This window comes from Erithacus rubecula (genome assembly GCF_903797595.1).
Source record: "Erithacus rubecula genome assembly, chromosome: Z".
NCBI lineage: Eukaryota > Metazoa > Chordata > Aves > Passeriformes > Muscicapidae > Erithacus > Erithacus rubecula.
In genome coordinates, this window is record NC_136661.1 from 995,487 (window position 1) to 1,022,134 (window position 26,648).

The window sequence follows — 26,648 nt, forward strand, 5'->3', positions numbered from 1 at the left end:
GTGAAGAAACAGTAAATGAAAGGGAATTTTCCTTCTTGGATCAATGTCACTACAGTAGCTGGAGGATGAGGCTAAGATGAATGTCTGCAGTTCTGTATTTTCATCTCTTGTCAGAAGTTCTTGGACTGCAAGTCTCTGGAATTCCTGCAATATCACAGGAAATGTTTTGTGTCCTATAGTTGGATTTTTTTTTTTGTCTGTAGGAGCATTGACAATGTATTTCAAAGTACAGTGGATTTAATTAGCTGGTTTTCTCCTCCTATCTTCAACAAAAAATAAAGGAAGATATAACAAAAAATAAAGGAAGATATAACAAAAAGATATAACAAAAGGAAGATATAACAAATTATTAAAATAATGTGAAACTGAAATGCTGAGCACAAATTTCTTTGGTATTCCTAACTGATTTTTCTGTGCTGTTGAGATATGCAATGAGAGATGCAATGGGAGAGCAGGGGATCACCTTCCACCCCTGGATGAACACCTGCCACTCAACTAGATCTTCTATGAACTAGGTATGTAAATCCTGTATCAATAGGATTTTTGATAACTGTTTTTCAGTGTTCAACCAGACTTCTGCTATTTGAACTGTACAACCACTTGTTCTATCAGTTAAGCACAAAATTAAAAAATTATGTAAAATACTAGACCTTCCACTCAGGTGTCAGCTAGAAAGTACTTCAGATATGTAGAAATGTATACACAAAAAATCAGCATTATATGCTGTTCTAGGAGGAAAGTACAAGAAAATAGCCTCTCCAACAAATTCACACAAAACTGTATGCTGATCTGGATATACTTCCACATCCAAAATGAAAGCATGAAGGCCAGAGAGTTCCATGTTTTTTAAATCCTGAAGAGTAGCTTCCTTTCCAGCATGACATTATTGAAACTGATTGCTGAGAGAATAAATTAAAAATTCAGGAAAAGGAAGGCTCAGAGAACCTGTCTTTGAGAAAAACAAACCTAGGCAGAAGCTTAAAGAGAGTGATTATGAAAGAAGATACCCTCAGGCTCCAGACAGCATGGGGGCAGATAATGGAGAAAAGTTATGAAGCAATGTCAGCAGAATGTGGCAGATTTTGTGGAAGAAGCAGAGAAATACCACTCTGATGCTCTGAGATCTGCAGTCAAAGGAAATAGCTTAGTGCTATTGGTGCTGTAAAACATATTATGTGAGCAAACATGTTACTCAAATAACCATTTAAGACTGTGCTAGCCTACAGTCATGGAACAATTCTAACCTCCTTTTATTTTATAAAGTTATTTTTTGAGCATGTTTTCTCCCTTTCAAATAACATCCTTAACAAACTTAAACAGCTAGCACATAAGAATTTTTTTCCTCCCTAGATGATATCCTGATGGACCAAAGGCACCAAATTGCTCCCCTGCTGTGCTCCATCTGCTGGTGACATTCTCTGCTTTTATGGAAGGATACATCCTGAGCCTCACTGTAAACATAATGATGGTGTAGTATGCTTTTAGACAGGATTCTTGGTTCTGTTAGTAGCAATGACAACAATATGTTTAACCCTTTCCAATAATAAATGCATCTTTAATACTGAGTTAGAAGTTCCCCATGTCACTTTCCAGGCCATAACACACTGAAGGACACTAATCTGTACACATGTACTGGGAGCTATTTATCAGTGGAATAGGAATGACATATGGCAGCCAGTTAAACTAAACTGGAGTATGTTCTCCATATGAATGATCTGGGAGGAGAGGTCTTCCCAGATTTTCCCATGAAATTGTCAGAATTAATGGGAATATCATCTACTTCTCAGTTTTGGCACAATCTAAAATAAGACATTTGAGTAGGTGGTGAAAAGAAAGTATTTTGTTACTTCAGAATCTATTTTGATACATGGTTAGTTGCCAGAGTTTCTTTTTTTCAAGTGCTGGCAGTAGCTGTTGCCTCCAGCAACATTTTGCTTATTATTGGTATAAGTGCAAAATATTTCTGTTGGCAATTAACATCTCAGTGGCTAGCAAGCCACATAAACCCTTTGGACATCTTGACTTCTTCAGAAGAGGGTATCTGTTTCTTCTCCCAGAAAGAAATGCTGTGTTTCCATGAAGAGAAATGACTTGTTTTCCCAGTGTTTGAAATTTCTAAATGTTGCAGGTTGCATCTGTTGCCCCGCTCATAATTAACACTGGTTTGTTCACAATTCTTTCCAGATGCATTAAAGAGGAGTTTCCTTTGAGGAGCTCACGAACTGTGAGGTCAAATACCTCTTGCCCTAGTACTTTCATAATCCCAGGAGACTTTTATGGGCTTTCACAGATGGAAAGTAAAGAATGAAAGAGTAGAGCAGACGTGTAAATTGGAGTAGGGAGTAGAGATGGGCAAATAACTGAACCCATAAATTATATACCTGAATTTCAAAGTCCTAAGAAGCACAGAGAAAACTCAGCAATAATCTTATAGAATTACAGGGTTATAGAATTATTTTATAACAGCTAAAGGTGCTTGCAACACTTTGAATTAATCTTATCCTACTAAATTTACCAACTGGTTTCTAGAGTACTTGTACTGTTGGAAATAATAATCTTAAATATATAGATGTATCTATAAAATACTGGGGTTTTTTGTAGCAATGCTGTTTTGCCCCATCCTAGGTTACAATGTAAAGATATGCCCAAAGGCATGTATTCTATCACCTTCTACTGAAACCAGGTTGGGCAGTGATCCTTATCTTTTTGGGAGATATCCTCTGCTAATGGGCCATGTCTTAAAACCAGATGGGGCAATGTTCTTTATCTTTCCCATGAACCATTCTTCCTCCAGGTTAATTGGCCATTGAGTCTCACTGCATGACTGGTAAAATCACATCATCCCATTGTGAGATGCTCCACCCAGGGGGAGGAGCTCAGCCTTTCCTACTTTGATAAAAACTGACATTTGGAACACCAATGCAGTTCTTACCCATTGGTTTCCAGAGGACAAGAGCTACCAGGATCACTGCCAGGATTTCTACAGGATCACTGCTTTGAGAAGACCACTTCATCTGGATTGCTACCACCATGCTAACTAGTGGGGTGTCAGGTTGTATTCTGACTCTGTCAGTGGTTTTTCTACTATGGCATGTATTTTATTTTCCTCCTTTTTTTCTATTAAACTGTTCTTCTGACTTGGAGTCTCTCACTGTTTTTTATTTCAAAACCTTTACAGCTCCTACTGTAGAGTGTTATGTTATGCTAACTGAAATATGTCCTGTCTTATTTCATATAGTACTTAACTGTGAATTTCTCTGCCTACTTTTTCTTCTGTGTGTTTTGGCCATACTGGCTCTTCCAATGCACAGGGCAAACAAAAGAAAATGTCCTACATGCACCTGTCAATACCAGAATTAAAATTCAAGTAGGAAAGAATAATACACTTTAAAGGATGAATATAGTAGTTACAGAATCAGGCTAAAGCAATCTTGCATGAGTGGAACTGGTATCTTTGTAAGTTGACTGTAGCTGCTGTTAAGGTATAGATTTTAAGAACCATCTGTGTACTTGCTGGTTTATAGAACAGCTCAAAGTCATCTGCTTGGTACTTCCCATATTACTTTTCAGAGTCTGGTGAAAGGATTGCATAGTTTTGGTCCAAAACATACATTTTATCCTTTCTCCTTCACTACTGCCCAAAGCTGCACTAACCTGGTAACAGAGAAACAACGTATTTTTAGCCTTTAGGACTTTGATGTATCTATGCTCCTAAACCTCTGGATTGTCCTAGCTCTAGGTTTACTAGTTCACCAGTTGTCCATCTCCACCTCCTAAATATAGTAGAGGGCATGTATGTAAGCACAAAATAGACTTTAAAAATATTTCAAAAGCTGTATTTAATATATAGCAGATTTCAAAACGTTTTCAACCTTTGCAGGATATAGATACCTAACTCTACTGATAGACATAAATTACACCAAATATTTGAACTGATTGAACAAAAGCTGTAATAATTTAATACCACTGGGACACTTAGAGATGGCTAGCCAAGATGAGTGTAAGAGGAAAGGCAATTCATAGGGCTGGATGTGTTGAAATACATGTATCACTGAGACATACTTATCCCTGATACACGTATCACATGTGTCACACACACCTGAACATTTTCCAAATGAACGTAGATGAAAACAGATTTCTACTGGAAATATATTAGGAGCAGAGGATGGTCTGAAAATACAATTTATTTCAAGTATCATCAAAATTTCAAAACCAAAACTGATCACAGAAACTTAACTTTCCAAATGAACAACTTCCTTCTTCTATAAGAATATCATAATAGATTTTTTTAGAGTTGGTCACATATGAAGATAGGCAGACTCAGTTTCTGAAGTAGTTTCAGAAATACCAGACCTGACTGCTCAAGACAATTGTTTTTCTTTAGTTTCTCTTACACACAATGATAAGGGAAAGGTGTAGTCTAAAAACTAGACAAAATTTAATGGAAACTCCAGCAAACCAAAACACGGAATTTCTTACATTTGGAGGAACTAGAAGCTAACAAAGTGAATTAGTGATGGACAGATTTTATGAACAGGAAATCACAACTTGGGAAATTTATCAGCCAATATATAGCTGAATTAGACTAACAATATGATCTAACATCAGTTTTATGAAATACAAGTCTAATTGGTAAAGGAACAATAATAAATCACTATTTTCTGAAACATGCTCATTAAATAAATTAGACATATCTAAGGAATGCTTATGCATATGCTTAATTCCACTTTAACAAACAATTTCTACAATTATGATGGCCAGCGCGTTTTAAAATGTAAATACTCACAGTGCCCCTGAATGAAAGAAAAGCTTTCAAGTTTCAATGGCCAAAAATGCTCAATAATCTGAAAAACATGGTTACCACCACAGGACCATTATTCCATACTATTAATGTACATCTAAATATGTTAGTGATTCTCTCAAAAAACAGTTTAACTATGCCATTTATAATAGGTAAATGATCCTGACATAGTTAACAAGAATCTTTTCTGTGGTCTTTGAATTAAACTTGGGCATTTGTTATCAGCTGTTTTAAAAATTCCAACATGTGACATTAATATATAAACCTGTAAATTCCTGAACATCTAATTTTAATTAGAAAGGAATTTTCCTTCTTTCTTTAAACAGAAGAATAAAGATATCAAGATCATATTGTGCTCTAACAGTTCAGGTAAAGAACTGGAGAATCAAGAGAGCAGGATCTTGTTCCTGGCTGTTATGGGTTATGTTTTGACTAGCTCCTCTCCCTACCCTCCACCATGGAGCTGCCAGCCCCTCCCCCAGGCTGTTTAATCTAGGCGGGTGTTTTTCTGCTTTTGGGGCTTTAGCTGCTGCTTGCTGCTGCTTCAGCTGCTTTCCCCCAGGCTGCTTAAGCTGCCCCTCTCCCTCTCTCCCTCCTCCTCATCCCTAAGATTTGCACCGGCTCCAGAGGACATGGATCTGAACTTCGGACACCACCTCTGGAAGTCTGCCAAAGAAGCTCTGCCGCCCTTCCCGGCGAAGATCAGCCGAGTTAATCTCATCTGGGTCTGTGCTGGGAAGTGCTTCTTTTGTATTTTTGTTAATAAAAAGTTTTTTCCACTTTCCCCTGAAGAAAATTCTTTCCGAGCTTGGTGAAGGAAGAAATTGTAAGGGGGTGGAGGGGGCCCTTTGGAGGTCTTTTTTCCCAAATTTGTCCTAAACTTGGACAAATTCTTTTGGTGGCCCATACGGGGAAACCAGAAAAAGTGGAAAAAACTTTATTCTAATAATATTTTGTTTTCAATTGTTGGTATTGGTATGTCATTGAATCCAGAATGTCTTTTCTTGTGGGAGCCTGCCTGTATGTGTGGTCATTAGGCTTCTTTGAAGTGTTAATACCGTTGTGGTCGTTGGGCTTGTTTATTTATCCGGAGATAGCTCCGGTGTTGTCTTTAATACAAAGTTTTTGTATTAAAGGGGTATTAACAAAAATACTCATCGGGCTAGGCTTGGTGATAATGGCATACCAGAGATTTATAAGAAGGTTGGAATCTGCTTCAGGAATATATAAATCATGGCTTGTGTTATTTATTAGAGGAGAAGCAGGAAAAAAACATTTTCTGCCTTTATTTCCTTTCCTCTCCTCTGAATTAGTTACATCTGTATTAGAAAATACTCAGATCTCCCTGAATATTAAGGACATTATGTTTCTGGCAGTTAATTTGGTAAGTCTTTGTTGCACCATTTGCAGTTTATACAGAATAAAGGCCGAGGTTTCTAAAGGGGCTGGGAGGACTCCTGATTTGGGAGTCAAGCTGGCCAGGAGGAATCTTGAGTGGAATGGCATATGGGAGAAAGTGGGCCAGATTTTAAAGGAGTTTTCTGACCCCATAATTTGGGAATTCCCATCAGAACAGATTCAAGATCCGATTGAGGTTGCAAGGTACTTAAAGGGGAAATGCCAGGATGGTTCTAAAGAGAAAAGGATTATTGCAGTGAGCTGGGCCCTGGCACATGCATATCGCACCCTGCTAGGCACTATAGAGCAGGAGACAGAGGAAAGGGAACAGGGAGATAAATTATCTCCTATCCCAGTGACTCAAGTTGCAGCCAACCCCCTAGGCCGAAACCCAGCAACTAAACTGGAGAATAAGCCCCAACCAATGGCTGTGGCTACCAGTACAAGAAGTGGGAAGTGCACCAAGAAGACTGATGGGTTAGTGAAAGATGATGATGATGATGATGCTGGAGAGGGACCTTCAACACCTCCTGATGTAAAATCAGGAGTCAAAACAACTAGTGGAAGAGCAGAGACTAATAATGAATCCCTTTCCCTAAAGGATCTTCGTGGATTAAGAAAAGATTACACCCGGAGACCTGATGAATCTATTATCAGCTGGCTAGTTCGTCTCTGGGATGCGGCAGGTGAGGCTAAAGTTTTGGATGGCTCTGAAGCGAGACATTTGGGGTCTCTGTCCCATGATCCTGTTATCGACCAAGGTGTGATGAGGGGGGCTAACCCTCAAAGCCTCTGGGCACGGGTCCTGGATAGCGTGGCACAAAGATATCTGTGTGCAGATGACCTGTATGTGCAGCAGACCCGATGGAAAACTATAGAGCAGGGGGTCCAACGCCTCAGGGAAATGGCAGTAGCAGAAATTATTTTTTCAGATGACGTAACAACTAGAAATCCAGACCTGGTACCATGCACGCCGGTGATGTGGAGAAAACTTATGCGGCTTGGGCCACCTGAGTATGCATCTGCCCTAGCGATAATGAAGAGAGATAAGGTGTATGAGACAGTACTTGATATGGCAAAGAAACTTCGTGCATATGCAGATGCAGTACATGGCCCGACCCATGCTAGAATTGCAGCTGTGGAAACACGCTTACAAGACTTAGAAGATAAAATAGAGAAAAATCATCGGAGACTCAGGGAGGAGATTAAGGAGGACCTCCTCCAAATTTCAGCTGTACAGATTAGAAACCCTGGTACCCAACACAGATGTTCCCCCAGTTGGGAGAGGAGGTACACTCCCCGAGCTGAATTGTGGTTTTTCTTGCGGGATTCTGGAGAGAACATGAGAAGGTGGGATGGGAAGCCTACGGCTGCTCTGGCAAAACGAGTGCGGGATTTGAAGGAAGGAAAGATTGAAAGAGGAAGTTCCACCAAAAGGAGAGCTGCTCCTGTTTTTCGCAGCCCAAGTGCCGAACGTGATACTGATAATCACATGTCTGATCCTCTTGAGGGAACTTCTAAGATGTATACTCCAGAAAAGAAGGAGAAACAGGCTTAGAGGTGCCCTGCCTCTAGCCAGGGTGAGGTGAGGGAGAATCGTGTTTTTTTGGACTGTGTGGATTTGATGGCCTGGCACTTCGAAACCACGGAAATATAAAGCTTTAGTGGACACAGGTGCACAGTGTACGATACTTCCATCAAGACACGTGGGAGCAGAATCTGTTTCAATTGCTGGTGTGACAGGTGGATCGCAGGACTTCACCCTGGTGAAAGCTGAAGTAAGTTTAACTGGAAAGGATTGGAAGAAACATCTTATTGTGACTGGTCCAGAGGCCCCATGTATTTTGGGCACAGATTACCTTCGGAGCGGGTATTTTAAGGACCCAAAAGGACTAAGATGGGCATTTGGAATTGCAACTGTGATGGCAGAGCATATCTGACACCTTGCCTGGACTATCTGAGAATCCAGTTACAGTAGGACTTCTGCAGGGAGAAGAACAATGAGTACCAATTGCCACTTCAATAGTACACCGCCGGCAGTACAGAACAACGCGAGATGCCGTGATTCCTATTCATAAGATGATCCGAGAGCTGGAGAGCCAAGGGGTGGTCAGTAAAACCCACTCACCCTTTAACAGCCCCATTTGGCCTGTGCATAAATCTGATGGGGAATGGAGACTGACTGTGGACTATCGGGCATTGAATGAAGTGACTCCACCACTGAGCGCTGCTGTACCGGACATGCTGGAACTCCAGTACGAGCTGGAGTCCAAGGCAGCAAGGTGGTATGCCACCATTGACATTGCAAATGCATTCTTCTCCATTCCTTTGGCATCAGAGTGCAGGCCTCAGTTTGCTTTTACCTGGAGGGGTGTGCAGTACACCTGGAACCGACTACCCCAGGGGTGGAAGCACAGTCCTACCATTTGTCATGGACTGATCCAGGCTGCACTGGAAAAGGGTGAAGCTCCGGAACATCTACAATATATTGATGATGTCATCGTATGGGGAAACACAGCAGCGGAAGTGTTTGAGAAAGGAGAAAAAATTATCCAAATTCTCCTGGAAGCCGGCTTCGCCATCAAGAAGAGTAAAGTTAAAGGACCTGCTCGGGAGATTCAGTTCCTGGGAGTGAAGTGGCAAGATGGACGGCGTCAGATTCCTACTGATGTTATTAACAAGATTACAGCTATGTCCCCACCTACTAACAAGAAGGAGACACAAGCTTTTCTAGGTGCCATCGGTTTTTGTAGAATGCACATTCCTGAGTACAGCCAGATTGTGAGCCCTCTTTACCTTATTACCCGCAAGAAGAACGATTTCCACTGGGGCCCTGAACAGCAGCAAGCCTTTGCTCAGATTAAACAGGAGATTGCCCATGCAGTAGCCCTTGGCCCAGTCAGGAGGGGACCAGATGTGAAGAACGTACTTTACTCAGCAGCTGGGAGCCATGGTTTGTCTTGGAGCTTGTGGAAGAAGGTGCTGGACAAGACCCGAGGCTGACCTCTGGGATTTTGGAGCAGAAGTCACAGAGGGTCCGAAGGTAATTACACTCCCACAGAGAAGGAAAACCTGGCTGCCTATGAGGGAGTCCAAGCTGCTTCAGAAGTGATTGGTACGGAAGCACAGCTTCTCCTGGCACCCCAACTGCCAGTGCTGGGGTGGATGTTCAGCGGAAAGGTTCCCTCCACCCACCATGCCACCAGTGCCACATGGAGTAAGTGGATTGCCCTTATCACTCAGCGTGCCAGGACTGGAAAACTAAATCGCCCTGGGATTTTGGAAATAATTACAAACTGGCCAGAAGGTGAAAGTTTTGGTGTCGCAGATGAGGAACAGGAACCAGTGACACGGGCTGAAGAAGCTCCACCATATAACCAGTTGCCAGCAGAGGAAGCAGGCTATGCTTTATTCACTGATGGCTCCTGTCGCATCGTAGGGACATATCGGAGATGGAAAGCAGCTGTATGGAGCCCTACACGACGGGTTGCAGAGGCTACTGAAGGAGAAGGAGGATCTAGTCAATTTGGTGAACTTAAAGCTGTCCAACTGGCCTTAAATATCGCCGAAAGAGAAAGGTGGCCAAAGCTCAATTTGTATACTGATTCCTGGATGGTAGCCAATGCTCTGTGGGGGTGGCTGAAGAAATGGAAAGAGGTGAACTGGCAGCGTAGAGGAAGACCAATTTGGGCTGCTGAAAAGTGGAAAGACATTGCCAATCGGGTAGAAAAACTACTTGTTAAGGTTCGCCATGTAGATGCTCATGTCCCCAGAAGCAGAGCTAATGAAGAACAGTGAAACAACCAGAAAGTAGATCAGGCTGCTAAGATAGTGGGGTTGGAAATAGATTTGGATTGGGAACCTAAGGGAGAGTTGTTCCTGGCTTGATGGTCCCATGATGCCTCAGGCCATCAGGGTAGGGATGCCACCTATAAGTGGGCACGAGACCGAGGGGTGGATCTAACCATGGACAGCATTACTCAAGTTATCCATGAATGTGACACTTGCGCTGCCATCAAGCAGGCCAAGCGGGTAAAGCCCCTCTGGTATGGTGGACGGTGGTCCAAATACAAGTATGGGGAGGCCTGGCAGATTGACTATATCACACTGCCTCAGACCCGCCAGGGAAAACATTATGTGCTGACCATGGTGGAAGCCACCACTGGATGGTTGGAGACCTACCCTGTGTCCCATGCTACTGCCCACAACACCATCCTGGGCCTGGAAAAGCAGGTCTTTTGGAGGCATGGTACCCCTGAGAGAATTGAGTCAGACAATGGGACTCATTTTAAAAATAACCTTGTCAACACCTGGGCTAGGGAACATGGTATTGAGTGGGTGTACCATATCCCTTACCATGCACCAGCTGCAGGTAAAGTGGAGAGATACAATGGATTGTTGAAGACCACCTTAGAGGCATTGGGTGGGGGATCTCTCAAAAACTGGGAGCAGCACCTAGCAAAAGCCACTTGGTTAGTCAACACTCGAGGTTCCACCAACCGAGCAGGTCCCGCCCAGTCTGAAGGCCTTAATGTAATAGATGGAGACAAAGTCCCAGTGGCCCATGTCAGAGGGTTGCTAGGGAAGACAGTATGGATCCATCTTGCCTCGAGTATAGGCAAACCCATTGGTGGGATTGCCTTTGCTCAAGGACCAGGATGTACTTGGTGGATAATGCAGAAGGATGGAACAACCCGTTGTACCTCAGGGAGATCTGATTATAGGATAAATTATACACAAATATTATTGTTGAGTGTCACCACCATTGTATGCTAGATTTTATGAATAGAAGGAAATGTGTAAGTGACAAAGGCCTGAGCAAGTGAGAAGGAGGAAGTGTGTAAGTGTTGAAGTTTTGCGCAAGTCAGAGGAAGTTTTCATATTGTGCTCAGTGAGTGTGTATCCCAATCGTGTGTCAACGACCACGATATGGGATAAGGGGTGGAATGTTATGGGTTATGTTTTGACTAGCTCCTCTCCCTACCCCCCACTATGGAGCTGCTGGCCCCTCCCCCAGGCTGTTTAATCTAGGCGGGTGTTTTTCTGCTTTTGGGGCTTTAGCTGCTGCTCGAAGCTGCTCGCTGCTGCTTCTGCTGCATCCCCTCCCCCCCCCCACCTCCGCTGCTTCAGCTGCTTTCCCCCAGGCTGCTTAAGCTGCCCCTCTCCCTCTCTCCCTCCTCCTCATCCCTAAGATTTGCACCGGCTCCAGAGGACATGGATCTGAACTTCGGAGACCACCTCTGGAAGTCTGCCACAGAAGCTCTGCCGCCCTTCCCGGCGAAGATCAGCCGAGTTAATCTCATCTGGGTCTGTGCTGGGAAGTGTTTCTTTTGTATTTTTGTTAATAAAAAGTTTTTTCCACTTTCCCCTGAAGAAAATTCTTTCCAAGCTTGGTGAAGGAAGGAATTGAAAGGGGGGGGAGGGGGCCCTTTGGAGGTCTTTTTTCCCAAATTTGTCCTAAACTTGGACACTGGCTCTTTGCTGAACTCCAGAGGTGAGTGACACCGGAACTGCTGAAACATGAGTAGGAGTATATTCCCTTTGAGTCCAAAGTGGATAGCCAAGCACTGGGCTGGATCATACCATTCTCCCATGTCTCAACTTCCTATTCACAAAGCCACAACAATATTTTTGTGTGGTGGTTTTTTCTGTCTTTTTTTTTTTTTTTTTTTTTTCCTGTCTATACTGTCTGCTCAGGAAGTAACCTTACAGCAGAAATATTACCTTATTCCATCTTTCTACACCAGCTAGCACAATGGGGGACTCAGCTTGACAGGAGCCTCAAGGCATTATTGTGTCACAAAAAACAACAGGAACAATAATGCAGTTACCTCAGTTTTGAAATGTCCCTCTCATTGCCACAGGAACTGGAGATCAGACCATACTTCTGCTAGGTAGAGAGAACAGAAAGTGGCACTGGCTTGTAAGCAGCTACTCATGGCAAGACACACTGCTAGAATTAGTTGTTGCCCTGGCAGGGCTACAAGCCTTCAGAACAAAACATCCTCTCAACCCCTATAAGCAGTCTGGAAAAAGTAAATGATGTAGGTAGAACTTGTAGTCTTTGGTGCCAAAGTGCTATGTAAGTGACAACTTTGGATTAGTTCCCACATGCACAACATATATGGTAAACTCTAAATCGTTCTAAGGTGTTAGGTGTTGTAAGAAAATCATCTAGGGATGTGGTTTAATGCTGACAGAGTCCCTTCCAACCCTGCCACAACAATTGAACATTGCAGAGGAAAAGTAAACATTCCTAGAAAAAGACCTCCCAAACTAGTACAAAAAAAAAAAAAAAAAAAGAAATTATTGTCATTTTTATGTGGTTAAACCAAATGAAAGTTATATAAAATATTTTTTAAAATTATTTCTAAAGTACACATTCATCTGTGTGGAAGCATCTGACTTAACATCTGACGCTTGCATAAAGACATTCCTCAGTGCACAAGGACTGAGAGGCAGCTATATATGTGCATACAATGGGCTGAGTAAATCATACATTATATCAATACTGGCTTCCTCTTTTCCTCTGTCAACCTGTGCATTCTCCATTTGGCTGTAAAGACTGAGAAGTCTGCTCACAGCCCATATATTTCCTCCCTTCCTCTTCCCTAATGAACCTGGAACAATGTTTGTGGCAAAGTTTCCTGTTTTAGGTGTGAAAGGCTTTCTTGAGGCTCATTTAACAGATGTATTTGTTTGAGTAAATATGCTCAGTATCACATCTTAAATATGTCAGAATGTGGTCTTATGCCCTGAACAGCAGGAAATGATACCATCCACTCTTTTTGGGTAGTATACTTTCTTGCATGAAGCTACAGGACTGAGATGAGAACTCCATAGTCGGTTGTCGGTTCTTGACTTATAATCAAAATCTCAAAGAAAGTGGCACAAAAGCCAAGAATTCAAACTACGAGTGATTTTTCATCCAGATTTCAAATCACTTACAGTAAAATCGGACTGCTCCTTTGAAATAAAGTATGAGAGCAAAGACCTCAACCCTGGTGTTGAAACACAGATCTGAGGTCTCTAGGAAGTGATCTCCCTACTGCTGTGGTTCAATTTATAATAGAGAGAACATGACAAATACACATATGGTATATACACACCTCAGAAGAAAAGTGAAATTTAACTAAGCTCTGAAAAGATTATGCTCTTTATAAAATAAAAATTAAAAATGCAAAGTACTTTTAAGTCATCACCAGCAAAACCAGAAAAACAATTCATACTTAGAGTTGTTCAGTGCCAGCCTGACAAAAATCCACAGCATTGCCACTGAGACAAGGAAACTGAACAGTCAGGAAAGGTTCCAGAGGACTGCTGTGTACAGGGAGAATGAGGTGCTTTCTTCAAAAAGTATCTTCCTTAAAGTGAAGGAAGTCCATTAAAGATATTCAGACAACACACATAAGCAGATCAAAGGCTCAATGGAAGTGCTCTGGCAGATGACAGAAATGGTCTGCACTCTGTAAATTTACTGATATCAATTAACATTGCAGCTCATTATAGTTGATTGCAGCAGGGATCCAGTATTTATATAATAGAGCTAAACAGAGGAACACAGAGAAGGAACTCAAAAGTCAGATAAGTACAGAGGGTAAAAGGAATTTCAGCAACTCTACAACTGACAATTCTGATTGCTAGGGTAACCTTATGACATGCTTCAAGTAATATTTATAATGTTTTGCATTTTAAAAAACTCTGGCTGTCCCTTGAGTCAGAGATAGAGAACATGAGCTATTCAGGCAGGACAGAGAAGAGAGGTTGTGCTCCTCTGTCAACATTTTGAACAGTGGGAGGATGTGCAGTGGGTCTTTCAGGAGACTTTCGCAGATACATATTGTAAAAACCACAAAGGAACATGAAAAGGCAGCTTCAGGTTTAGCAGAGAACTTGTTCAAGAATTTGAATACTGGTTAGATTTGGGCTTATGCTTAAAGCAGCAACTTATTATAAGGATGTTGTACAATATATTATATGAGATAGAAAAATACATCCTTGGTAGGCCTTTCAAGAATGAAACAGTTAAGAGGTAAGGAAAATACTAAATTGGTGTAAAGGAGGAAAGCTTGTTAAGAAATTATATTGGGAGGTTTGAAGAATAGAATACAAATTGCACAAATTCAACTTGCATTGTATTGAATTGTAACAGCAGGTGGCAGAAGCTGAATGATTCAGTGGAAGAAACACACTGGGAATTAAACCAGGGTGGGTTTCAGCACAGTACATTGTCCTAAACCTACACTGAAGCACTGCAGAACACAAGAACCACTAATTTATAACATACATTTTGCAGATCAATCTAAATTATTGCTTTCCAAAAAGCAAAGGAAAAATGTCCTGGTTTCTGCTCAGGTAGAGGTAATTTCTTCTCTATGGTTGGTCAAATTCAGGGTGGGAATAAATTGATAACACACTGATATTTTATTTGCTGCTAAGCAGTGTTCATACCAACTTAAGGACTTTATTTTGTGTCATGCTCTGCCAATGAGGCAGATCCGAAAAAAAATACAAACTATGAAGGACCATAGCCAGGAGAGGTGACCCAAAGTGGCCAAATGAATATTGACACTGCAGAATGTCATGCCTAATACATAAACTGGATAAATTACCTGGGAGGAGGGTTGATTGGGATGTAGAGATGGGGCTGAGCAATGGTCAGAAGGTGAGAAATAATATTGTGCATCTCTTGTTCGTCCTTATTTGTTTTTCTTCCATTCTCATTCTCATTCTCATTCTCATTCTCATTCTCATTCTCATTCTCATTCTCATTCTCATTCTCATTCTCATTCTCTTCTATAATTATTATGTGATATTTATGTATCAATTATTAAACCCTTTTTCTTCTCCCAGCCTACAAATCTTAGTTTTGATTCTCTTTCCCGTTCCACTGAGGTGTGAGGGGGTGAGTGAAAAGCTTCATGGAGCTGAGCTGCCATCTGAGCTTAAATCACAACGGACAGTTTAACACCCTGCTGCCCTTGACAGAGTTGCTTTATATTGAAAGCTCCCTAGCTCTTTTCACACTGATGCTTTTCATGCAGGACTATGTCATAAGCCAACACCTTTGTTTTAGACCTACCTTTACATCAAATGGAAAATATCAAAAAACCAGCTATTCCTGAGGAAGACATCAACAACCTTACAGACACCAGAAGAAAAAGAAAGAAAAAGCTCATAGGTGAGAAAGATGTGCAGTCAACTGGCAATTTTTTATCTGAAATTCCTTCTAAAACGAAACTTTAAAAAATTGTATAGTTGGAAATGGATGTAGATGGCACAGAAATAATATTCAAAAAACCTGACTTCACAAATTGTAAGATCAGTATTCATGAACCACGTGATTTTGTCCCACAGAGTAGCAAGATTCTCCCCAAATCTAAAGAAGCCTTTGCTGAAATGATAAGGACAGGAAAGAAGTAAAGATGTCACTGGATTGAATGGACAAAGCAAGCATATTCTGAATGAAAGAGTGTTCAGATAACAGTGACTGGGTTTCAGTGACTTTGACTCTAGCAAGTGCAAGTTTTATAAGCAGTACTGCCATAAAAACAGCAGATAACATGAGCTTCTTGCTGACCTGGCTGGCAGCATTACAGGGATAATATTTTCAACAGAATGAACTGTTCCTGAACTATTTCACCAGGGCAGAAGATACAAACAGACTGTTTCTCAAAATCAGGTACACACCGTGTTTCTCTACTTTTTTTTTTAGCAGGGGAAAGGCAGAACAGTAGAACTTAAGAATATATCTATATAACTATATGGCATTGTGATTGAACTCAGGAAACTCACAATGTCTGCTTACATTCCCTTATGTTCTGCTTTGAATTCCCTTCAATGTCCTTGCAACATACTGTTTAAAAGGCCGTAAAAGAGTTTTGTTAAAAGGCTGTGTCCAGAATTAGTATTTTATATTTTGTATTTATAATGAGGGACCATTAAAAAAGACCAAAATATGTGTCCACAGCAATGGTGGTGGCAACACAGCCTGGGAGATGAACAGATGGAGAGCAGCCCTGCTGAGAAGGACTTGGGGCGCTGTTGGAGGAGAGGCTAGACATGACCCAACAATGAGCACTCACAGCCCTGAAAGCCAAATATATCCTGAGCTGCATCCAAAGAAGGGATGACTTTGTGTGGGCAGCAGGGGACGGAGGGGATTCTGCCCCTCTGCTCTGTTCTGTGAGACGCCACCTGCAGTGCTGTATCAGCTCTGGAGCCCCAGCACAGGAGGGACAAGGACTTGTTGGAGACAGTCCACAGGAGACCATGAAGATGATTAGAGGAATGCAAAAATTCTATCATGAGGAAAGGCTGAGAGAATTTGGACTGAAAAGAAGGCTTTGGGGTGATCTAATCACAGCCTTCCAAGTACCTGAAGAGGGCCTACAAGAAAGATGGAGAGAGACTGTTTAGAAAAGCTTGTAGTTACAGGACAAGGGAACTGGTTTCAAAATGAGAGTAGGTGTAGATTAGATATTAGGAAGAAATTATTTACTGTGAGGGTGGTGAGACACTGGCACAGATTTCCCAGAGACACTGAGGAAAAGAAAAAAAAGGTTTCTGCCCCATCTCTGAAACTGTTCAAGACCAGGCTGGATGGGACTCTGAGCAATTTGGTAAAGTGGAAGTTGTCCCTGCCCATAGCAAGGGTGTTGGAAATACATCATCTTTAAGGTCTTTCCCAAGCCATTCTATGATTCTATTCCTTTTTAATTTGTATTTTGAGATCCTGAAACTGTGACCAATAATTTATTTATTAGCTCACTCACTCTTCTCAATTAAAATATTTTTTTTTCCACATTGATGTTCAAAGACCCAAACATACAGGTGCTCCTTACTCAGAGTGGGGAGACTCTAAACTCATGTTATAGCCATAAACCCTCAAAAACAACTATATTAAAGTAGTCAGATTCATGGAAGTATCAAGTGGTTCTGACTTGATGGAAGGAAATATTCTATTTAAACTGTTGGTATCATAGAAGTTATGATGTAGGCAAGCTTAAAGGTATTAAAACACGTAGTATCTCCATTCTAATTGCTACATGTACATAGATTTGTGTGCAGAATCCACATACTACAGAATGGCTACTTAACACACTTCTCCAAATTTTCCTGAGTGAGAAACTGGCTTCTTAGAACTTGCAGAAAATAATGACTTAAGACAATACAGTTTTCTTCCTCATGGGAAGGGAAATGAACTTGTCTGATGCACTTGAAAATCTTTGTTCAGATCAGAACAATGTAAGCATTATAATTAAACAAACAAACAAACAAACAAACAAACAAACAAACAAACAAACAAACAAACAAACAAACACACTTCCATACAATATAGTCATAATATTACAAATCTGTGTATCCATTGTGTGGTAATTAAATGCACAGACCTCTGTGTAAGTACTTCAAGTGTCTTCCAAAGTTGTGAATGACTAAGATCTACTAACAGCTGGTTAAAATATACAATACATCATCTTAGTCACAATTCTAATGGATAATTGCACATTGAAGATGGAAATTTAATGGATACAAATAGGTCTTGCCATGCTTCTGGAGATGTGACAGACCTACTTGGCAGACAGAGAATTCATACTTTAATCAGTCTGACTCCTTTAATAAGTACTTAATTTACTCCAAACTGAATGGAAGTGAGAGTATCTTCTCCATTCATTTAATGTGTGAATCTTTCTGACGACAAACTATGTTACAAAACTGTACAATATATTTTCAAGGATTAGGACCATTTTCTTAAACATATCTTTTAGTCCATAAAGGTTTATTGGTTGAAAGCACTGGATACTCCTCAGACTCCCACAGATTACTTCAGCCATACTGTAAGTGGAAGATACAATGGTGTTGTTAATTTCAGTCCTTTTTAAAGGAAGTGAAGATGCACTGGAAAATCAACCATTTATAAGACCCTGTAGCTTGTTTCATAAGTTAATGCTGAAGTGAAAAAGTTAATCCTCCTCATTATGCTGCAAAATGTTTGACTTCATATGTGGCACACAAGAAAAGACACACTTTTTTTGCTGCTGTTGGGAAAGCTTCTTTGGGAAACAAAATCCTGCTGCTCAGACAGTAAGTTAATACTCAAGAAGACTGCGAATAAATTTAGAGAAAAAATGAGGAGTAGAAGCTAACATATAAAACACTGGAGTGAGATGGTATTTGCTCAAAATACTGAAAAATATCAGGTGTCAGTAAATTCTAATTTCAGGTATAAGTGAAGAAAAGGGTTAGAAGAAGAGGACTGTCCTAAAGTGATGAAGCCCACAAAATTGACTGTGCCAGAAAAAAAAGAGAAGAGTAAGTCTGCTCTGCAGAGGAACTCAGTAAGTCCCTAGCATGAGTTAAGCTAATACTCATCCCAAACCAAACAATAACAAAAATGTGTTAGGGCATGGCAAAATTGCTTCAACACTAGCATGTACTAACTTGGAGACATTTGTGAACTGGAGATCTGTGTAGAGAAAAATAATCTATCTAGCTATACAGTATTCTGATAAAGAAGTGTGATTTATCACTAAACGTAAGAAGCCAAAATAAATTGCAATTGCACACTGATATTTTGTGAAGATAGAAGTTTGATGAGAATACAAGCTGAAATGAAGGGAAATGCCTCTAAGTGCAATCCTATCTAATGAAGGAAACACCTTACTATTTAAAAAAACTCAAAATGGCTGGGGAAGACCCTTGAAATTTTAGATCAGAAGAGCTGGAGGCAGGGTGTGATGGAGGCTCCAGAGCACCTCTGATCCTCCGAAATTGCAAGTGGCTTTGCTTCACATTGTGATGAGACAAGCATGTCTGAAAAGGGTCTCCTTGGGGACTTCACTAACTGTAGCGGAGTAAAGGACTCTGAGGAGCCAGAGAGAAGAACCAGAGAGAAGGGAAAGGCAGACTATCACACACATCCTGGACAATCTCTTGGGAGCCAGAAAGGGTGCAAAGGAGGAGACTGTATTATGGACAAGAGGAAAGAAAAGGAATGTTTTTAGGTCACAGATCAATATGTTTTAAGGCCAGGGTGGTATTACAGTGGTGGGGGTAGACATGCAGATAAGAGCATAACAGAGCCACCTAGGGAGGGCAGCTTGTTTAGACATCCCTGTATAGGTCTGTGTTTAGCACAGTAAAGCTAGAAAATAAATGACCTTATGATTCTCTCATCAAGTCCAATAGTTCTGTCTAAGATGTTTCTCAAACTAAAGGCTTCAAATAAGGGTGAATCTACTGTGTGTGACTGCATATCCCTTCTAATGTCTGATTCTCCAACCTCTTCCTCCACAACTGAAGCTATGTTCTGTGAACCCAGGAGGCTCTGTGGGCTACATTTTAAGAGGCTCTCAAAGACATTCTCAATGCACCTCAGCTAAAAATAGACCTAAATGTGTCCCATTTAAAAAATATGTCACTTGTCTGTGAGAATTTGAAAACCTGTCTGTGTCACAAAGAGAAAGTAATACCATCTTTGCCTCATTAATGCTTATTTTAACTTTTAACTCTCTAAAAAATCCAAACTGCAAGAACTGGTAGTTCATGATAATAACAAGAACTGGTAACCCCTGCCAGTAAGGCTGTAATGCAGGATCTGTAGACATAATGACTTACAGACCTTTTAACCCTTTTCATTAACTAGATAGAGATGCTCTAATATTTCACACTGCCAGTGCAAAACACATCTGCACTGACACCCTTCCACGCACAGGTCACGTTTAATGGATTAGAGAGAGCTCTGTCCCTTTCACATATATCGAATTAATTTCAGATTGTTGATGGGAGCATACCTTACACTAAGTCTGACCTATCACCAAGCTAATGCATTGAAAAACTTGTTGACTTTTTAAATGCTTTGTCATTTTATTTTAGCTGGGAAATAGAGCAAAACAAATGACTATACCTCATTTACCAAATAAACATTAAAATAATAACAGGTGATTAATCATAAAACATGAACCAAGCCGACACAGAAGAAAAGAAAAAGAAAGAAAAAAGAAACAAACTATGTAATGAGATAGAGCCCAGACTAACTCAGACATTTACCTTTTTGGTCAGGTATCAGAATCATTCAGATGGTTTCCTATATTTTCTTGCAAACCATAGTGGCTTGAAGTGGTAAAGGGTGAGTGCTGGAGTGAAATTGTGTGCTATTCCTAGAACCATCTGCTTTTTCTTTTTTTTTTTACCCCTTCATTTTGTGAAATTCAGCTGTTGTTTGTTGCACAGAAATAAAAATTCAGTTTTGAAAATATTAACGAACAAAGCTGTAAAACTTGCCTGCAATTTCCTCCATTTTCAGCCGTCTGGTTTTCATTGCTTTGATTCTCTCTTCACTACTCCATACATGTTTACCGAAACTTTTCAACACACATTGACCAAATTTTTGAGCAGTTATAATTAATAACAGAGTCACAACACTCTCTTTCACCCCTTTGGTAGAGCTTGTTGGCTCACCATGAGGTGCTCATACTGTTGCTCTTATAAACAAGCGCAATTATATCTGATTAGATTATGACTGCCTCTGTAATTCAGGCTGTGGAGGCTGCAGAAAAGACACATTTTGGATGTGAGTCATCTGTTGCTGAAAACAGCCAAGCTAGTATTGAAACAGAGTTCTTCTAATTGTTTTTTTGGTAATTTAGAATACAAACATAGCAATTAGCAAAACTGAGTGATCTTCCCTTTTTTTTTTTTTTTTTAACTTAGAGAAGAAACTTCTTGACATTGAACAGCTACTCTGAGTTTACTTTTGGAAGACTGCTCTTCTTAATTATTTCTATGCAATTCTTCAAGTGGTACAGCTTGACTGATACAAATTAAGTAAATGAATGACTGAATTAAAATTATCATAGTCTTCATTCCTCTCTTTCCTGTAGAAAGCATGCTGGCTCTCCTAGCACATCAAAACAATCTATATCCTTTTTCTAGGAATATTAAACTAAGTTAATGACAACAAATTTTATTCTGTAACTATTGTGTTGAAAGTCAGTTACTAGCTCCCAACTTAGTAATCAGCTCTGCACTGTTTCCCATTTTCTTAATTCAGTTAAAAATGGGAAATTTTTTTACACTGTTTGCGAGAAGAAAATGATCTGGACTCTTTTTCTGCTATTGTTCTTGAACCAAAAAACTCTCAAAATCTGAAACCCCAGGAGACTCATTTGGGATCTGAATATGGAGGAAATTTTCCAATTTTTAGTGTGCAGCTCTTCCTGATTCTTAATCTTCCCTCTGTAAGAATTTTAGGTATGGGACTTTTCTGACTCCATACTGCTGTGAATATCTGAAGACAGATTTCTGTGGTTTAGTTTTTGTCTCTCTTTCATGTACTCAGAATAGTAATGTGCTAAGATATTAAGCCAGAATTCCAAAGAAAATTTCAAAGTATTCTCAGCTGCTGTACAAGCACCATCATCCCTCATTTTTTTCATAAATGTGAAGTAAATTGCCAGTATATTCTTTTACCATACTCTGCCCCAAGACACACCAGGGCAATTAGGGATTGAAAAGGTTGATGATACCACAGGTTAATTTCAAGTATTAAGTGAGTAATGAAGTTTTGCAGTCTGTCCACATGTATTTTCAGTAAGGAGCAAAATAAAGAGTAACAGCACAGTTCCTTTTAGTACCATTCTTTTAAAGTGTCCAAAAGTAAAAGAGATGTATTAAAACCAGAACAAAATTGCTCTTTGCCTACTACTGCCACAGTATCTTTCTTGAGGTCCATGCCTTCTGACCCACTAGGCTGATGAGATCCTGTAGCTCAGTGCTTTTTTCTAATTTATAGCAAAACTATATTTATAGCTAAAACAATTGTTTACAGCTCACACCATTAACTCTTTGAGTGGCTACACATTAGCCTCACATGTAACCAAAAAAGCTTGTAGCAGAATAACATTAAGCTTTGAAGTTCTAACATTTAAATGATCTCCCTCTACAGCTAAGCAAGATCTTTAACTGTATTAAATTTTAGACATAAGCATTGAATTCAAAGCATGCTGAGCTGTTTAGGTTCAAGAAATGTTGCTGGAATAATTTCTCTAAATATGTTTGGAGACAATTTTTATTCTCTTGGGCAAGACTTCTCAGCTTTTTCTACATGCTTTGGACAGTATTTACTAACAAGTAAATTCATCACCATCTCAGTTGCCTTTTCAGTGGAATTTCTCCTCTACTCACAACAACTGCATGCTCCAGCAGTCACTTACACTTCAAAAATATTTTAGAAAAGTGGTTTTTATTATTTTAGCTTCTGTTAATGCACTTAAGCAGCTGGAAAACAGAGTGGAAAGCCAAGACTATGAGACCAGCCAGCTCTCTCTATAAGTCATCAACAAGAGCTCTGGGAAGTATCAATGGTTCACAGATTTGGGAAACTCATGTCGAAGAGATCAAAGCTCACAGCCACACCATATTATAATTTCTGGACATGTCAGTGGGGAGAAATGCCTTCATCAGCATACATAAGGACACTATTTTAGCCTAAATTTCTGTCCTGGATTAAAATTGCTTGAATTAGAATTCTGAAGTAGCTTATGATTTCACTAAGAAGAAAATCCTAGTTTAAATAAACCATCCTTTATTTTTCATTAAAAAAAAAAATCAAAGTGGCTGTAAATAATGATTTTAAAGCAAAGATTTTTATACACTACCTGTTTCATTGTATTTAACACAGTGACATTGGTAGGTGTAGCACTTCAGAAACTTGAAGGAAATAACCTTATTACCCTATCACTGCCTGCCTGGGAGACACATCAACTTGCCTTGTTGCCTCTCTTTCCATTAGCACGCTGCCTGCAGTCTGCAGGCCTACCTGCTATGGCCAGAGGAACTGCTTTGCAGAATATGTTCTGCTCTTCATCCTGGGCCTGCAGACAGGCAATTTCCTCCAGACTGAGGGGGCTTCTGGAGAGAAGCTGTGTATACAGGGGAGCGAGTCATTTCCCCTCTTCTCAGTTGCAGCCCTAGGGGTGGATTAAAGCTCCTTAGTCTCCCCCTCTGAATCAATTCCCTTTCACTTCTGCTTCACAGACTGATTCTCACCTACAGAGTGATCCTCTTGTAACTCATGGAGGGAAATGCATCCTGTGGTTACTTTTGACTAGCTCCACTCTGGTACCAAGGTTATCACAGTGCTATGGATAATCACGCAGATTAATTCAAGGAGTATTCACGCAATAACTCAGATAACTTTTGTAACAGAAGTCACATAAATACTGGCCTACATGAGTGTGTTTGTTTTTTCTTAACTACTGAGTACTTATTTTTCATGTCAGAATTGGTGGTTGATCAATCTTCTACCATGCACTCACATCAGCAGTGATGCTTCTACCTATGAATTACCATGAGAGTTCCACCTACAAAGTAATTTTCAAACATTTATGTAATATTTGTGTCTCATCTGCAATAATGAAGACAATTTAACAAAGTTAGGGTTGCAGTATCCTCATAAGCAATACTTGTAATTCTTTGGTAAAGAAATTTCAATCTATTTGTCTCTACTTGTTACAAATTCAAAATCCTAATTACCAACCAATTATTTACATCCTTATTGTCATTTCATGCTGGCTGTCTTTGATTTGTAATGTGAACCTTCTCTATGTATCCCAAATCTATTTTTATTCATAACAATACATCTCTCTGTAGCCTGTTGTCTTATAAACTATACATACACTATCAATAAATGCTCCAAGGTATATCTACCATCTGGACGGCACTGAGAGTTGTAAACAGTCCAGAGTTATAGATCAATGTATTTTAAATCTGCTGCAGTGTCACAATGGAGTAAATGCACCTGTGTAGAGCTGGGAAAAAAGACAATATATATATATATATATATATACAGTACATCTTACAGACTTGACAGGCCCTATTTAAATAAACCATAAGAATGTCATAACAGCTATTTTCTGTTGTCGAGGGTGCAGATGTGAATCTCTGCAGAGAAAGATCTGCTTTCATCTGGTCATGCTTGTGGAAACTAGCCGAGGCCAGGGACAAGCAGGCTCTGCAAACCTTTTCTGAGAGGGGAGGTTGGAGAAGTCCCTTTAAAAATGACAAAACTCTGGGTAAAGTTAAGCCAATCCATAAACTGTCTGCTTGAAGGACTTGGCAGAGACAAACAGTCTGAAATTTGCCCTTTGATCTTCCTGCTGCTTTGTATTTCCTGGCCGATACGGTTGTGGCAGGAAGAGGATGTAAGGATGTAAGCCCCTGCAGTCTGAGAAAGGCATGGTTGAGGGTGTGGCTGGGGACTGAAAGGCAAAAGAATTTGGGGTTACTTAAAATTGTGCCTACCTTGGGGGGCAGGGGTCCAGGCTACAGGCCTTCAGCAGCTGCCGAGGACGATGGCTGCTAACACAGAGGGCTTCGTCTGCAATCTCCCTGGTTTGTTTGTTCAAACAGGTTACCACAGCCTCCTGGACACCTGCACACAACAAATTATGATCACAGGCAGCTCTCCAGGTCTCTCAGGCCAGGGCTGCAGCATGTGGTGACACCCAGCCTCAGGCTGTGGCCCCAGGGTAGACAGGTCATTGCTTTCAGCCTCTCTGAAAGGTTCCTCAGTGCTGCAGTGAATAATCCATGGATCCAAAATCCTCATGTGGTCTACAGAATGCCAATTACTCTCACTTTTCCTATGACTAAGGATATCACAGGCTTTTTGGGTCACAAGGTTAGAAAGTTCAAACATCAGGGATTGCAAAATTGCATGCCACAGGGAAGAGGACTGCGTGAGAAAAGATCTATTTCCCCATGGATAAAAGGGGTCTGAGAGGGGTCTGAGGATAATAATTGGCCTGAACTCCTGAGAATCTAATCCACAGTGACTCAAATACAATGACAGTATGCTTTTTACATTCATTCCTGCATCCTGAGTTAGGAAAAGATTAACTGAACTCCCAGTGATAACACTACAGTTTAAAAAAATTCACTTTTCCAAAACATCTCACAATTTTATAAAGACACTAACATGAAGAGAAAAAAATCCAAACCAAAACAAAGTGCTGTAAGACCTTAAAGATCCACAAAAACAGTGCCACAGAGATAACAATATCTTTTGGTGTTTTTAATGCCAGAGCACACGTCATTTAGGCAAAAAATTATTTTATATCCTCCAAGAAGACCAAAGTGCTACATATCAGATCATAGTTCCTCTTTTCCTGACATTATTCACAGATTCATTCACCTTAATCTCAGTACAGGCTGAGGACCCCAGAAAAGAGGCTTGTTAACCATTTTATTTTGGCTGCTATGTGTGTAAGCTTACTAAGGTCATGGCTATACACAAGACTATGCAGTGTGTCCCCTGTATCCCAGGTGCTGAAAACAAAGAAAGAAATTAGTCTGTTCTGGACATGGACACCAACATTAAAATTACCAAAGTCCCTGTAGTCAGCCAATGCTGTTGGGGCTTTCCTTCTTTACAAGGTGTCCCTATATCTTAAATTTCGCTATTCAAGTCATCTCTCAAAAGACTTAAGAAAAATTGTAAAAATGGTAGCTTACTGAAAAGATAGAACAAATGGTAGTGATTTATCTCTAGGAGAAGAAACTTACAAAACATATATATGAACAAGATGTTCACTGCTCTGTCATGTTCATTATTTTTCTAGCTCAATCATTTTTCTGTTGAGCATGTAATCATATCGTGTGCAGCAAATACATGCATATGGATTCTCCAGAGTGGAATCCTCCTGGATGAAGAACAGAGGTAGTTCTCTACCTGACGAGGTAGAGAAAAATGGCACTGTGTTCAAATTACTGGTCTCTGTTTTGCATGGAACATCTGTGCAGGCCAGATATCAAGACCAATTTGACGAAGCCAGGAAATAAGGACTGCTGATTCAGAGGTATGGAAACCATGAAAGTATTTTTCCAAACTCTGTGGAAAGAAACCACAGATTCCTGCCACATGCTGTTTGACATGTTTCTGTTTGCTAGGCATACATCTCACTCACTTTCTGTATGTCCTTCTCAGACAAAATTTTGTAATCTGAGTGTACTTCCACAGCCTCAGTTTCTCCTCTCTGCAGAGTATCACTGATGAGCTCTTGACCAATTACTATCAATTTAACACTTTTCCACTGTCTGTTTCAATGCTGAATACTGAAAAGTGATGACTATGAGGTCTTGAATTTAACTTTTTCTCCATTTCTCATGCTGATGGATTTTATGGTATCAAATTCCTACAGCCAAGCTCTAATACTACTGTTCTTCAATTTTCAGGATCCAACCAGCCCTAAACCTGCCAGTAATTTCATTCCTCATGCTTATTTCTCTCATCTAAGTAATCTCTGATTGCAATTCGTAAAATTCTTGTCCATACTACATGCACTCTATTAAAATTTATTTTTTCTTTGAAAGGTCCTGGTAGGACCAGTAATCTGCCTTACAGCATAGATATCAAAGAAAAAGGCTCCTGTCTGAATATGGTTGCTGG

The 26,648-nt window shown here is 40.2% G+C and overlaps 1 protein-coding gene across 4 annotated transcripts in view; it reads right to left on the reverse strand.

Moving 5' to 3' along the window:
- The window catches only part of ADAMTSL1 (ADAMTS like 1), a 394,686-nt gene that overhangs the window by 55,025 nt on the left and 313,013 nt on the right, over positions 1-26,648 (reverse strand). For all 4 annotated transcript variants that reach the window (XM_079330161.1, XM_079330160.1, XM_079330159.1 and 1 more), the window contains one exon: positions 24,503-24,632. In XM_079330161.1, coding sequence (XP_079186287.1) covers positions 24,503-24,632 — 130 coding nt within the window. The remainder of the gene's footprint in view (positions 1-24,502; positions 24,633-26,648) is intronic.